The sequence below is a fragment of the Mustelus asterias genome, chromosome 16 (genome assembly GCF_964213995.1).
Source record: "Mustelus asterias chromosome 16, sMusAst1.hap1.1, whole genome shotgun sequence".
NCBI classification, from domain to species: Eukaryota; Metazoa; Chordata; class Chondrichthyes; order Carcharhiniformes; family Triakidae; genus Mustelus; species Mustelus asterias.
In genome coordinates, this window is record NC_135816.1 from 34409829 (window position 1) to 34426385 (window position 16557).

Genomic DNA, 16557 nt, shown 5'->3' on the forward strand with positions numbered 1-16557 from the left:
TCCTTACCTGGTCTGGCCCAAATGGCCATGCCACATTCCATGAATGATTTTTTTTTAAATTAACCGAGCAACAAATGAGTGAAAATTCTGCCACTGCATTATTTCCACAGCTTTGCTGAATTATCATATTTTGAAAAAAATACAATGTGCAGAAGCCATCATCTCAGGCGCACCCATGGAAACCGTGGAGGGTTCCTCATTGGAGGTAGGCTGTAATGGTGACAGTCTTACAATCAACAGCAAGAACATCATTACCAACAAGGACATACTGACAACAAACGGGGTCATTCATACAATTAATGAACTAATGATCCCTGATTCTGGTAAGTTTGTGGTGTCATTCTTCTGCCTCATTAACGCTCAATATTGTAGGAATTTGCTGTAAGGATAAAGGTTATCGCAATGTAACAAATATCAATGTATATTTATATATAGTTACTGATATAACTGAAACCTTTGAGGCTCGTGGAAATCGACCAACATTTGAGTTGCTTTCTTAAAATTGTATGCATTATGAATGAATATAATTTCCGTTATTCTTAATATCAATACAATTTTATTTCAGTCCAATTCAATACAATTTTGGTTCAGGCAAACAGTTCACCACCACCATCTGAAGGACACTTAGAGAGGGCCAATAAATGTTGGTTTTCCCAAAGACACTCCCAACCCATAGAATAATGAATTTGTAAAAATGACTTGTTTCTCCGCCGTGACGTCTATGTAAATATATGATGTTTTTAAGGTTAAAAAGCCTCAGCTTCCTAAGCCTGTTATTGTAGTTAAGGGCTTTTAATGTATTTAGCATTCTGGTGACCCTCATTTGAACCTCTTCCAGAGCCGTTACCTCACCTAGGGGACCAAAATTGGAAATAATAATTTAAATAAGTCTCAACTAAGAATTTATAAAAGAAGAGTACCATACCTCACGTTTGATCCTGATAGGATGTAATTTTGGCACTAACACTTTAATTGCTTTTGCATTAACCTTATGTCACTATTCATGAACATCAGGAATTTATACTATGGCACTCAGACCCAGACTTTCGCTCCTGGGTCAGATGTGGAGTGATGGGAGAATGCTAGGCTTGGCGAACCCAACCTCTTAAAAAAAAATGCCCAAACTTCTGTGTGTGGGGTGGGTTAGAACAGGAGTCAGGGTGGACGACCTGGGACATCGTGAGAGGAGGAGGTGGACCTGATGCAGGTTGGGTGATTCGGGGCATATATGTAAAAAACAACAGGCCCACAAAAATGTCTGTTTGAGAGGTAGGTCATCAATGATCAAGTTGCTGTGCCTCAGAGGAGATGTCATTACCCTGTCAGATAAGTATCAAAGCTGTAAATATTGTCCAACTATTAGCTGACCCTGCAATGGATGGCCCATCATGGGCTTTCCCATATGGGAGAATTCTCCTGACCTTCTGCCCTCTCTCTGGTGACTCATGGTGACTGGTTTCTACGGCCTCTTGTGTCAAGGTGCCATGCCCATCTTTCTTCACATGAATGGGGCGGCACGGTAGCACAGTGGTTAGCACTACTGCTTCACAGCTCCAGGGTCCCGGGTTCGATTCCCGGCTTGGGTCACTGTCTGTGTGGAGTTTGCACATTCTCCTCGCGTCTGCGTGGGTTTCCTCCGGGTGCTCCTGTTTCCTCCCACAGTCCAAAGATGTGCGGGTTAGGTTGATTGGACAGGTTAAAAATTGCCCCTTAGAGTCCTGGATGTGTAGGTTAGCGGGTAAATATGTGGGCGTAGGGCCTAGGTGGGATTGTGGTCGGTGCAGACTCGATGGGCCGAATGGCCTCCTTCTGCACTATAGGATTTCTATGATTTCTATGATGAAGCATTATGCACCTGTTTCCAGCACGACGTTCTTCCTGCCACCTGGGTGCACGAGTCGGTAGGGGCAACAATACTTGCCCTGCAAGACCAGGAGCCTCACCCTTCAGTTTTCTCGGGTTAAGGGAAGACCGCTGGAATTTATTTTGTGCCATTTCTGGGGCAGTGAATAAAATCTTACAGCAAATTCCATAGAGGATCCTAACTCTCCAAAGGGGGTTTTCTGGCTATCCAAAAAAAACACCAAGTTCAGCCCTGTGCTTTTACCAGGTCTGCTTTGCAAACCTCAGCTTTCACACCCCAAGACTACCAGAATGTGATGCTGAAAGTGGAGGCAGTTACTGATAGTGGCCAGCTTCTTCCATTAAATCTGCATACGTGAAAGGTGCCCCATCTCCATTCTCACCACCGCAAAAATGGGCAGTGCCATGTTCAGGGGTGGGACTTACAATTTTCAGGTAGTTCCACTATTTTTGCCACAACTTGGAGTATTGTGTGCAGTTCTGGTCACCTCACTATAGGAAGGATGTGGAAGCGCTGGAAAGAGTGCAGAGGAGATTTACCAGGATGCTGCCTGGTTTGGAGGGTAGGTCTTATGAGGAAAGGTTGCGGGAGCTAGGGCTGGTCTCTCTGGAGCGGAGGAGGCTGAGGGGAGACTTAATAGAGGTTTATAAAATGATGAAGGGGATAGATAGAGTGAACGTTCAAAGACTATTTCCTCGGGTGGATGGAGCTATTACAAGGGGGCATAACTATAGGGTTCGTGGTGGAAGATACAGGAAGGATATCAGAGGTAGGTTCTTTACGCAGAGAGTGGTTGGGGTGTGGAATGGACTGCCTGCAGTGATAGTGGAGTCAGACACTTTAGGAACATTTAAGTGGTTATTGGATAGGCACATGGAGCACACCAGGATGATAGGGAGTGGGATAGCTTGATCTTGGTTTCAGATAAAGCTCGGCACAACATCGTGGGCCGAAGGGCCTGTTCTGTGCTGTACTGTTCTATGTTCTATGTTCTAACTGAGAGGCTCTCCATCATGGTGAATATCTGGGTCTCAGAGGTAGACTAATTCCCTTGGGGATTGCCATATAAAATGGGGGCACAGCTTTGTGATTGTCAGGGAGTTTGGGGGGAGTGGAGGATAAAAACAAAAAGCAACAATTGCTTCAGCTGACTTAATTTAGGGACTATACAAACCTGATAGAAGGACAACCTTCCGTCAGCTTTGTCCCAGTGACATTGTGTTTCCCCAGAGATTTAGTTACAGCATAACAATATGCTGCAGCATCCAATCCCCTGGAACACATCTTTTTTTTTGGTTATTTGTCAATGGTGGACAGGCTTTGGGGTGTCAGGAGGTGAGTTCCACTGAATTCCCAGCCTCTATCCTAATCTTTAGCAACAGTATTTATATGGCTCTTCCAGTTAGGTTTCTACTAATTGGTAATCCCAGGAGAATTCGGCAATGGTAGTGCAGTTGAATGTCAAGGCAGATGGTTAGGTTTTCTCATGTCATTGGCTGACACTCGCATGGTGTGAGTGTTATTTGCAATATTTCAGCCCAAGCTTGAATGTTACAATCATGGAATCATAGAATCCCTGCAGTGCAGAAGGAACCATCGAGTCTGCACCGACAACAATCCCACCCAGGCCTTATCCCCATAACACCATGTATTTACCCTGCTGATCCCCCTGACACTAAGGGGCAATTTAGCATGGCCAAATCAGCCTAATCTGCACATCTTTGGACCATGGGAGGAAACCGAAGCAAGCCTGGTGGGAACCCACGCAAACACGAGAAGAACGTGTAAATTCCGCACAGCCAGTCGCCCGAAGTTGGAATCGAACCCGGGTCCCTGTGAGGCAGCAGTGCTAACCATTGGGCCACCATGCTGTCCAGGTCTTACAATCAATCACTGTGAGACTCCACTGATAACTGAACCACACACAGGGAATGAAACCAATACCTCAACGAACACCAGATCCACCAGATAATGCCACAGGACACATTCTTACCCAATAGCCTATTGTGTGGTACTTGGATCCATCAGCATAGAACATTTCCCAAAATAAAACATGTTGGTGAAACTGGGCCAGCTTTCCAGAAGTCACTTTGAAAGCCTCAAATATCCCCTTCTCTATCAAAGTGTGAAAACCATTTGGTTAGGGAAGGAGAAGATGCAGGAAGTCTTGTCACAAAAGTTGCAATAGTATATTTATAGACAATGGGCCCAATTCTCCCAAACAAATTCCAAGTGATGAATTGGCGGGAAACATTGGTAATTCATGATTGCTTTTTCAGTGGGAGTTCAGACTTGAATCTCCCCACTCTGTGCAATGCAGGGATTGCAATCATGAGTATCATTAAAAGCTCAAGGGGACGGGGCCTATTCACGCCAGAGTTTGAGAGTTCCAGAACTCTGCGCATGCGCAGTGACCCCAAACTGTCAGACTGCGCTCGATTGCTGGCCAGCCTGGGACCCCCGCACTGCTGCCCCTCGCGACATCCCCATTGTCCCCAAGCATTCCAGGGCCAGCCCCGACCCCCGACACCCCCCCCCCACCTTATCCCGGAGGACCGCAATCTCCAGTCACCCCCACCCCCTCCCCTGCGAGGCAAACCCCGCTGCGATCGTTGGCCTTCCTCCAGCCCCCACCGATTCTATCTGCAGAATGGCAGCGGGACCCCCCCCCCCCACACCCACTGATAGGCCCCACCCCATGCCACATCCGATGCCTGGTGGGCAGTGCCAAGGTGCCCCCTGGCCATGGGCACTTTGCCCCTTGGCCTGTGCCAGAGGGAACTGCCAGGGCACCCCATGCCTAGGGGGCACCGATTGCCCCCTTCACTCCAGGAGGGTCTCTCGCTAGTTCCCGAGAAGTGGGGAGCTACTCTAAACCCTGCCGGAGTGAAATACTCCTGGCAGGGTGGGAGATGCTATCGGGCCTGGAGAATTCAATCCCGGGCCCGATAATGGCATTTAAAATAGATTTAAACCACTTACCCAAATGCGCCTGCTCTCCGGCTGTGGGAGTCGCCCATGCGTCGGGAACGCATACGTGAATCCCGCGAAATGGCCGACACACGAATTTCCCAACCCGACGCGCCAAAAAAACGTGCGCGTCGGGATGGGAGAATCAGGCCCAATGAATCATTTTCTATCTCATGATTGTAATGATAAAGAAAGGAGATGCATCAGTGACTTTAGGCCATGGAACATGAAAAATCAACATCCAGTCACATTGGAAAAATCCACATCAGAAATGCACATTGTGTAACATTTACTCACATTAAATAGAGAATTAACGACACTTATTATTCAAAACACCAGATAGTCTGAATGGAGCTGCAAAGATTTGGAAAGTGTCCCACTGATGTAGAGCTCGACCACTTGCGCATTGATTATTTTTATGAAGTAACACTGTGGAAAACGTTCCTTTATGACACAACTTTGAATGTCTAAACATACAGGATTAAAAAACGTCACTTTAAATAAACATCAGGTGAAATCAAATTTCTTCTTGAAAACACCACAATCTTTGAGATGTTTAAAATGATAGAACACAATATAAGCTACTATATTCATGGAATTGTGTTGGGCAGAAACAATTGGAATAGTTTGCCAGCTATTAAATACTTGCTTCAAACCTTTGGTATTAACATTGCAAACTGAGGACTCCTGAGAATTTAAACATTTTAAGATGATGGGTGGTTCCATCTGTACTTAATTCTTGATGTGAAATATTGAAGTACAGGCCACCAGCTTACTTCCTTTCAAATTATATAAAAGTTGGTCGCTTAAATAAACTTTGGATTTTTCCCCTGTTCGAAACTAGTGCGCAGACAATCTAGCCTTACCACAGTTATATTTCGATATTGCCTTGAACATACTGGGCTGGATTTTATGCTCCCAAGACAGTGGATTTGAAGGTTTGGGTGGAGGGGGGGGGGGGGGTGTTATAAAATGCAATGCGCCACCTGTGTACCACTTACCTGCCCAATCACCCCACCTCCTCCCTGCCCCCCACTATACCTGTCTCAAATTTTACTGATGCATGTGGATTCAATGGATGGCCTGTCCGCTCTTGGACCTATTGAATCCCTTAAGTGCCCAACTAATGACCACTTAAGGAACCCATCCTGGCCCTGCCATTATTTTACCCAGGGGAAGGAGAGGTCCACGTAAGTCAAGAAGCTGACAACTTTGGTTGCCTGGACCTGTTTTGAGTGGGGGAGGATGGGACTCCATTGGTGGTTCCCATAGGAGACGTCCTCCCCAAGGTCACGACCTTCCCCCTCCTCCCACTACCCCCAAGGCCTCTCAAACCCAACCTCCAAGTCCCCTCACTCACCATGCTGGGGCCTGCCAGCCTGACTCTGGTGACACCTTAGAACAATCTTGAAGTCCAGCTCCATTGCCCCACCCTTCCTTCTGGGATTGCCTGCTGTTCCAGCTGTGGCCGCCAGTCATACCTGGTGCAGCCATGTCTACAGGGCTGCTGGTTATCCGATTGGCTGGCAGCTCTTCAAGATGAGACTTCCTCCTGAGATAGGAAAGTCTTGCCTTAAACACGTTAACACTACCCTCTGTGTTACATGGCTGTGGGCAGCCAGCAGTATCAAGGACTGACTCCCTTTGACCTTTTAGCCGGGGGGGGCACAAGAGCCACAATACCCCCTAAATCCAGCTCAATGAAATCGAAAAATCCCAATGCACTTCACAGGAGCATTGGTCAACAATGTATGAACTGAGCCACATAAGGAGATGATCAAAGAACTAAAAGCTGGGACTGAAAGTAAGTTTTACAAAATGTCTTAAAGGAAGAAAGTGAAGTAGAGAGGGGGAGAGTTGCAGGGAGGGAATTCTAAAGCCCCTGGAGTAGGCAACTGAAGGAACGACCACCAATAGTTTTGCAATTTTGATTGGGAATGCACAAGAGACTGGAATTAGAGGAGTGCAGATATCATGGACGATTGTGGGGCTAGAGGAGATCAGAGATATGAAGGGGTAAAACCATAGCAAGATTTGAAAACAAGGATGAGAATTTTTAAATCAAGACATTGCTTGGCTGGGAACCAATGTAGATCAGTGAGCAGAGGGATGATAATGGAATGGGACTTGTGGTTTGATTTGACTTATTATTGTCACATGTATTAGTATACAGTGAAAGGTATTGTTTCTTGCATGCAAGAATCAATACCATCCTCCCAGACTACCTGGAGTTACAGTTTGCCTACCGCCACAACAGGTCCACAGCAGACACCATTTCCCTGGCCCTGCACTCAACCCTGGAACACCTAGATAACAAGGACATCTATGTCAGACTCCTATTTGTTGACTACAGCTCAGCCTTCAACACTATTATTCCCACGAAACTCATCTCCAAACTCCATGGCCTGGGCCTCGGCACCTCCCTCTGTGACTGGATCCTGAACTTCCTAACTCACAGACCACAATCAGTAAGGATAGGCAATAACATTTCCTCCACAATCATCCTCAACATAGGTTCCTCACAGGCTGTGTTCTCAGCCCCCTAATATACTCCTTATACACGTATGACTGTGCGGCCAAATTCCCCTCCAATTCGATTTTCAAGTTTGCTGATGACACCACCGTAGTGGGTCGGATCTCAAACAATGATGAGCCGGATTACAGGAATGAGATAGAGAATCTGGTGAACTGGTGCGGCGCCAATAATTTCTCCCTCAATGTCAACAAAACAAAGGAGATTGTCATCGACTTCAGGAAGTATAAAGGAGAACATGCCCCTGTCTACATCAATGGGGATGAAGTAGAAAGGGTCGAGAGCTTCAAGTTTTTAAGGTCCAGATCATCAACAACCTGTCCTGGTCCCCCCATGCTGACACTATAGTTAAGAAAGCTCACTAATGTCTCTACTTTCTCAGAAGACTAAGGAAATTTGATATTTCAGCTACGACTCTCACCAACTTTTACAGATGCACCATAGAAAGCATTCTTCCTGGTTGTATCAGAGCAGGTGCTTGGTATGGCTCCTGCTCTGCTCAAGACCGTAAGGAACTACAAAAGGTTGTGAATGTATCCCAATCCATCACGCAAACCAGCCTCCCATCCATTGACTCTGTCTACACTTCCTGCTGCCTCGGCAAAGCAGCCAGCATAATTAAGGACCCCACACACCTCGGACACTCTCCCTTCCAACTTCTTCCTTCCGGAAAAAGATACAAAAGTCTGAGGTCACATACCAACCGACTCAAGAACAGCTTCTTCCATGCTGCTGTCAGACTTTTGAATGGACTTACCTTGCATTAAGTTGATCTTTCTCTACACCCTAGCTATGACTATAACACTACATTCTGCACTCTCTCTTTCCTTCTCTATGAACGATATCTTTTGTCTGTATAGCGTGCAAGAAATAATACTTTTCACTGTATGTTAATACATGTGATAATAATAAATCAAATACAGTCAAAGCATACTGTACATGAGAAGGAAAGGACAGAATGTAGTGTTATAGTCATAGCTAGGGTGTAGTGAAAGATCAACTTAATGCAAGGTAGGTCCATTCAAAAGTCTGATGGCAGCAGGGAAGAAACTGTACTTGAGTCGGTTGGGACCTGTCCTCAGAATTTTGTATATTTCTCCTGACGGAAGAAGGTGGAAGAGAGTATGTCCGGGGTGCATGGGGTCCTTAATTATGCTGGCTGCTTTTCCGAGGCAGTGGGAAGTATAGACAGTATCAATGGGTGGGAGGTTGGTTTGAGTGATGGACTGCGCTTCATTCATGATCCTTTGTAGTTTCTTGCGGTCTTGGACAGAGCAGGAGCCATACCAAGCTCCTGCTCTGATACAACCAGAAAGAACGCTTTCTATCGTGCATCTGTAAAAGTTGGTGAGACCCGTAGCGGACGTGCCAAATTTGAATGCGGGCGGCAGTTTACAGAGGGTAGAATGTGGGAGACCAGCCATGATCGCATTGGGATCATTAAATATAGAGGTAACAAAGGCATTGGAATGATATTATGGAGGTGGAAATAAGCTGTTTTAGAGAGGCTGGAAACCCATCTCAAAATCAAATGTGACATCAGTATTGTGAATTAATTTCAGACAGTTGCTAGGGAGAGGGGTGGAGTTGGTAGCTAGGGAATAGAGTTTGGAACAAGGACTGAAAACAATGGTTTCAATTTTTCCAATAGTACTTGGAGGAAATTTCTGCTCAACCAGTACTGGATGTTGGATTAGGAAAAGTAAAGATGGTGGTGAATAGTTTGGCATACATTTTGTGCTGTGTCTTCCGTATAGAGTTCACAAGCTCTTTTATGTTCATTTTCGTTTTGACAATTTCCCCCATTGCTGACTTATTTTCTGATCTCTGAACCCTTGATTACTTTGAGATGCTTCCTTGTCGACTCAGTATTAGTTTTCCATTTGACCTGACTGTTTCCTGGAGCAAAACAAAATTGTTGGCAGTTAACAGCAAAGTCAATGTGACAGCCTGATTATTTATTTTATTGCAATTATTTTATTTATATAACACATCATTTGGTATTTAGTTATTGACTTCAGTTCTTTCACTGCTTTACAGTCAAAAGTCAAGCATAATGTTTGATCTAGGTTTTTGAAACACATTTAATTCTGATCAAAAGGTGTAACTCATTGGTGCACAAACAATAATTATGTCCATTTGTATTAGTGTGTTTTTAAAGTCATTGATAAACTGCAGCAAGTTGACAAATGGAGATAAAAGACACATTCGTGAAAGCAAAGCATTTGATTTAGTAAAATCTTTCAATTCTTTAAGCATATAACTCTTTAAAAAATCTTGTTGACTTTCTGTTACAGTTATTCCAAAAGACTCATTTATTTTGATTGTTTTACAGCTAAGACCCTACTGGAGTTGACTGAAAAACCCGGTGTAACAAAGATTGGCGAGCTCTTCAGACAAGCTGGTCTGACTTCCTATTTAGAAGGGAAAGAACTTTTAACGCTACTTGCTCCTCAGGATGTGGCATTCACGGGTAAGGGGAACTTGTGCACTGTTTATGTTTCGAAAAGAAAATCTAATTGACTGTGCCCTTTTTATTTTAAAAACATTCAGCCAAGCATGGCTTTCAAAGAAACAATGCAAAATGTTAAATTGCTCAGTGCAATTGGACAGCGCTGTTCTTGATTCATGGATCAAAATGACTCCTGTTTTGTTGGAAGTCATAGAATTCCTACGGTGCAGAAGGAAGCCATTCAGCCCATTGAGTCTGCATCAACTCTCACCCAGGTTTACCCCGTGTATTTACCCGTTAACCAATATATTTTGGGATACTAATGGGCAATTTAGCACGGCCAATCCACCTAACCTGCATGTATTTGGACTGTGGGAGGCACGGTGGCACAGTGGTTAGCACTGCTGCCTCACATCTCCAGGGGACCTGGGTTCGATTCCCGACTTGGGTCACTGTCAGTGTGGAGTTTGCAAGTTCTCCCCATGTCTGCATGGGTTTCCTCCGGGTGCTCCGGTTTCCTCCCACAGTCCAAAGATGTGCGGGTTAGGTTGATTGGACATGCTAAATTAACCCTTGGTGTCCTGGGATGTGATAGGTTAGAGAGATTCTAACTAAGCGGGGGTATAGCCTGGGTGGGATTGTTGTCAGTGTGGACTCAATGGGCCAAATGGCCTCCTTCTGCACTGTCGGGTTTCTATGATTCTAAACAAGGAGGAGTGGAGCACCCGGAGGAAACTCGCTGCTTTCATAAACAGGATGTGGAGATGCCGGCGTTGGACTGGGGTAAACACAGTAAGAAGTTTAACAACACCAGGTTAAAGTCCAACAGGTTTATTTGGTAGCAAAAGCCACACAAGTGGCTTTTGCTACCAAAAGTGTGGCTTTTGCTACCAAATAAACCTGTTGGACTTTAACCTGGTGTTGTTAAACTTCTTACTTCATAAACAGGGGCAATTGTTAATCTAATAGTTCCAACTAAATGAAAAGTAGAAGGTCTAGCAAAAATAAAACTTCAGCTATCTGTACTAATCTGCATCGGTGACTATAATTTCATCAGTACCACAGGTTGATCAGTGAATTTATATTAATAATTGAGTTTTTGCAATGGTTGAGTTCCTTGTGGTACATTGCTCAGAATGGATGACACAGCAGAAGAGCCCTTCTTGACTCGAAACATTGGGCGAGATTCTCTGGCCTCCCCTCAGCATTTTAACTCAGTGCCCTGCAATTCTCTGGCGGCGGGATGCTCTGGTCCCACTGCTGTCAATGGGAATTCCCGTCAGGAAACCAGTGGCAGAACGTGTGCCGTCGGTAGGACGGAACCCCGCTGATGTGAATGGCCAGAGAATTTCGGCTGTTAGTTCTTTCTCTCTCCACTAATGCTGCCAGCCCTGCTGAGTTTTTCCAGCATTTTCAATTTTTATTTCAGTTTTCCAGCACCTGCAGAATTTTGAACAAGAACAAAGAAAATTACAGCACAGGAACAGGCCCTTCAGCCCTCCAAGTCTGCCCCGACCATGCTGCCCAACTGAACTAAAACCCCCTACCCTTCTGGGGACCATATCCCTCTATTCCCACCCTATTCATGTCAAGACTCCCCTTAAAAGTCACTATCGTGTCTGCTTCCACTACCTCCCCCGGCAGCAAATTCCAGGCACCCATCACCCTCTGTTTAAAAAAACTTGCCTCGTACATCTCCTTTAAACTTTGCCCCTCGCACCTTAAACCTATGTCCCCTAGTAATTGACTCTTCCACCCTGGGAAAAAGCTTCTGACTATCCACTCTGTCCATGCCCCTCATAATCTTGTAGACTTCTATCAGGTCGGTTTGCTTTTATATTGGATGACAGGGGAACTATTGTTTAGCACATTTTGAATGATTGTAACTGAACTGGAAACAATTCCTTTTGTTGAGATGGTCTTTGAGATGAAAATGCAAATATAATTGAGTTAAAGGTAGATATTAGTGTGAATTCCCTGCACGAAAGAAACATTAGTCACTGAAAATTATGCACATAAAGTAGAATAAAATTACTCATATAGGTGTCATGTCGGTAGGGAGCTAAAATATTCTATAATTAATTTGGCCGGAGTGAAATATCCCAGTTCAAACTGAATTTCTGAAGTGCGTTCCATACCTTAAGTCACAGCACTCACCGTGCTGGCACAGTATATTTCACATTAGTGTAAGGAAGTTTGAGCTTTCCCAATCTTCTGATTGGTACATTGGTTGTCCAGACTCTAACTGATCCTGGAATGAAGCAGGATGAGGCTACCAAGGAGCCTTGTGCCACTTTGTTCTTGTACCAGACTCTGACATCAGACTCAGACTGGTCTCACACTGGGGCTGAAGATAAAATTTGCCAAAAATGTCATTGACAGATGAAGTGCAGTTGCCTCACTGCCATGAAGTCTGAGCAGTGCGAAGGCTGATAAGTGGCAAGTAACTTTCACACCACGAGTGCCAGATAATGACCATCTCCGACAAGAGAGAATCTAACAATCTCCCCATAGTATTCAATGGTATTACCAGACTGAATACCCCACCACCAACATCATGTGGGTTATCATTGATCAGAAACTGAACTGGATCAACCATATAAATGCTGTGGCTACAGGAGAAAGTCAGAGGCTGGGAATTCTGTAGCAAGTAACTCACCTCCTGACTCCACAAAGCGGTTCACCACCGACAAGGTACAAGTCAGAATTTTGATAGAATGCATATGATGACTCCATTTGCCTGGATAAATGCAGATCCAATAACACGCAAGAAGCTTGTCAACATCCCAGACACAGCTCAATAGCACATCCACCACCTTAAATTTTCACTCCTTCTGCTATCAGCACACAGTGGCAGCAGTGTGCACCATGTACAAGAGGTACTGCGGCAGCTCACCAAGGACCTTTGACAGCACCAAACCCATGATCTCTACCATCTAAAAGGACAAGAGCAGCAGATGCGTGGAAGCACCATTACCTCCAAATTCCCCTCCATATTCAACACTATCCTGCCTTGGAACTATATCACAGTTCCTGCAGTGTAGCTAGGTCAAAATCCTGGAACCCCTTTCCGAACAGCACTGTGAATGTAACTACACCATATGGACTGTGTGGTTCAAGTTTCTTTTGACCCCTCAAGAATAAAACATGGTTTTGGGCAAATTTTGAATGGTCTCATGATCCCTTTCACACCTGCGGGTTAATTCACTCAATAAGTGGGCTAGTATAAATAGACAGAGCACATAAGTGATGTATGCTTATCCAATTATGTTTCAAAATTAGGGATGGGCAACAAATGCTGGATTTGCTAGTGATGGCCACATCCCAAGAACAAATTGAGAAAAAGACCTGGCCTCATTTGCATCAATCTGTTTGGCTGCTTCTTGTACCAAACAAACACTCTGATGGTGAGGGGTGATCAGCTGGTTCCTGTGAGGAGAAAGGAGGTTCCTAGGTGGCAGGCGGGAGAGAGCTTATGCCCAGAGTGAAATATTTCTGTGGGGTTAGAATGAAAATTTGTGTATTTTTTGACCCCTCAAAAATAAAACAAAATGAATAAATGATTTTGGGCTAATTTTAGAATGGTCCTGTAGGCCTTTTCAGGGTAATTCACTCAATAAATGGGCAGAACATGAGCATCATTTACTATTTACAATTATGCTTCAACATTGTTATGGCTTGCACAGTGCTTAACACTGCTGCCTCACAGCACCAGACACCCGGGTTCAAATATTGCCTTGGCTCACTGTTGCGGAGTCTGCATATTCTCCCCTTGTCTGCATGGGTTTCCTCTGGGTGCTCCAATTTCCTCCCACAGTCCAAAAGGTTAGGTGGTTAGGTGCATTGGCCATGCTAAATTCTCCCTCAGTGTATCCGAACAGGAGTGTGACAACTAGGGGATTTTCACCATAACTTCATTGCAGTGTTAATATAAGCCTACTTGTGACATTAATAAATAAACTTTTAACATTGAAATTAATGCACTATATATGCCATTGGATCCTGATTTATACATCAAAATAGACTTCCTACTTATAACATGTGTGTGTTCCAGCTTCACAAATAAGGTACTTACCAAAGTGGTATAAGGCAAAGCGTGAGTATAATCAGGGCAGTAAATAATCTGAAGACACTGCAGGCTGTTAAATCCCAAGATGGTCACAGCTAAAATTACAACTACAGTGCCAGAACTGCAGCAAAACACAACTACGGTGTGAATGCACTGTAATTGGATTCTTCTGTTTGTTAGTCATTTGGCAAAAGACTAAAAGTACTTTTGTCAATATTAGATAAATCGAGTGGCTAGAAGGAATGTATTTTATGGTCTTTGTGCATATTAATCAAGGTTCAGTTCCTCGTGGAGATATAACTTTTTGACCAATTTAATGTTTAGTCATGTAGAATTTTAGACACTTAAGATATTACACAATGTGAGAAGAATTGTTCTTAAGTTGTTAATATGCAGACATGGATCAGCAGCTCTGTTCAACAAATAGTCTTTTGCTCCACTTATTTCATAGCCGAAGAGATTCTTTGACACTTTAAACTTTAAGAATAGCATTCAATAGCTGTGTAATTTAGTTCATGAAATTCTCTCCTCTGTGTATAAAGAATGTGCGATACTGCAGGGTAGTGAAGAATGGATTTATTTTTTGATTAACTGCACAGGGACAAAGTCGGCTTCTCAAACTGGCTCAACATAAATATGTTTTTAAGTGAAATATTTTCTCTTGAGAGTGCTCTGCTATGTTTTGTACAGAGGAAGCAGCAGTTATGAATGAAGATGTGAGGAACTTACTGATGAGCCACATTGTGAAAGATCAGCACTCCTCCAAGTATCTGTACCATGGGCAGATGCTTGAAACCCTGAGCGGCAAAAGGCTGAGAGTCTTTGTGTACCGTAATGTATGTGTATTTTCATTTTTTATATATATTACTGTGCAGAAGAGCAATAATTGGAGGCACTTGTATCAAGGACAAATATCTAACACATTTGAACCTGGTGGCTAGGGCAAGAATTTCCCAAAAATGCCAGAAACAATTTGAAACTGACACTAAAATATAACTCATTTGATTGGATATGAAGTCAGTTTTGATTGAGCAAATAACAAATTCCATTTCAGCATGACACATTCTTTTAAATCATTACCTGCTAAATGCATTTGTGTACAAGATGAACATGTCAGCTCAGTGTTTGAGGTTTTCAGACAGTCTGAGATATAAGTAATTACATTTGATGATATTGAATATTTTGCAGTGCTGCATTCATCAGCATGGCCTGGTCCCACTAACCTGCCAGGCCAACAACTTCTCATGGAGCATAACGTTCGATTTCAATACACATTGGCATTTGTAGATTACCAGTGCTTGCAGGCACAATTATGGAATGAGAAACCAGAAATAAAATGACTTTAAGTGATCTTTAGAATGGAAATCAGAACACTTTGTCCCAACACTATGATGGTAATGATCCAATACTAGTTAGTTTTTTAAGTATAGCTATTCAAGATAGGACATTGGAAGAGTAGGAACTGAAGCCTAAGGTGCAAAGCATATAAAGTTTGACTAAAGAAAATGTCTTCTGGCCCAAAAAATTCTCTGTTCTCTTTAAGGCTTTATGTGTTGAAAACTCATGTATTGCTGCACATGACAGAAGAGGGAGATACGGGTCAATGATGATAATGGACAAGATAGTGACTCCTCCAGCTGGAACAGTTATGGATATTCTGAAAGCTGATGATCGTTTCAGGTATGGAGTCAGATAAAGCTGAATGGTTATTTCCAACAACAGTGCATAAATATTTGCGGCTTGAATAACTTACTGAAGCTTTTTAATGAAAATTACAATAACGCATTTCAGGAATCCTGCAGTGATGCAGTCCGTGTAGCACAAACATATTGGCCACCAAGTGGGAGGATGTCCATCCATAATTCAGCACTGCATATTATTAATTTAATTGATAAAGGACAGAAAATAATGGAGTAAGCTATTCCAGCAAGCATTCTTCGGTCTTGATCAGTCTGGCTAATGATTGAGATTTGGCAAAGGATACCATAGAATCGCTACAGTGCAGAGTCTGCACCGACTCTCTGACACAGCATCTTACCTCGGCCCCATCTCCCTGCACTATCCCCGTAGCCCCAAGTATTTACCCCGATAATCCCTCTAACCAACACATTTTGGGACACCAAGGGGAAATTTAGCATGGCCAATCCGCTTAACATCACATCTTTGGACTGTGGGAGGAAACCAGAGCACCCGAAGGAAGCCCACATAGACACTGGGAGAATGTGCAAACTCCACACAGACAGTCACCCAAGGCTGAAAGTGAACTCAGGTCCCTGGCGCTGTGAGGCAGCTGCGCTAACCACTGTGCCACCATGCCATCCCAATTAATGTGATAATCAGCTCATTCTCTCAACTGGGGATAATGTAATGGCATGGAAAAACAGAGAGGAGAAAAGGTGGAAAGGGAACACTTAAAAATGAATACATTTTTGTTCATTGTTGCTGATCCTAATCGTGAATTCAATAAATAAAACATTAAGAAAATTAACCTGTTAATGAGAATATTTTGCTTTTTGATTGTTGCAGTATGTTAGTGGGAGCCATCCAGACTGCAGGACTGACTGAAACTCTCAACAGACCTGGCTCATTCACAGTCTTTGCACCAACCAATGAAGCCATCCTCGCTCTACCTAACAGGGAACGCAACAGAATGATGGGTAAAAGCTACA

The 16557-nt window shown here is 43.7% G+C and overlaps 1 protein-coding gene across 1 annotated transcript in view; it reads left to right on the forward strand.

Annotated features, from left to right (window-relative positions):
• tgfbi (transforming growth factor, beta-induced) overlaps nucleotides 1-16557 on the forward strand; it is a 64563-nt gene that overhangs the window by 38524 nt on the left and 9482 nt on the right. The window contains exons 8-12 of the mRNA XM_078230890.1: nucleotides 111-323; nucleotides 9703-9840; nucleotides 14579-14724; nucleotides 15432-15568; nucleotides 16415-16545. Coding sequence (XP_078087016.1) covers nucleotides 111-323; nucleotides 9703-9840; nucleotides 14579-14724; nucleotides 15432-15568; nucleotides 16415-16545 — 765 coding nt within the window. The remainder of the gene's footprint in view (nucleotides 1-110; nucleotides 324-9702; nucleotides 9841-14578; nucleotides 14725-15431; nucleotides 15569-16414; nucleotides 16546-16557) is intronic.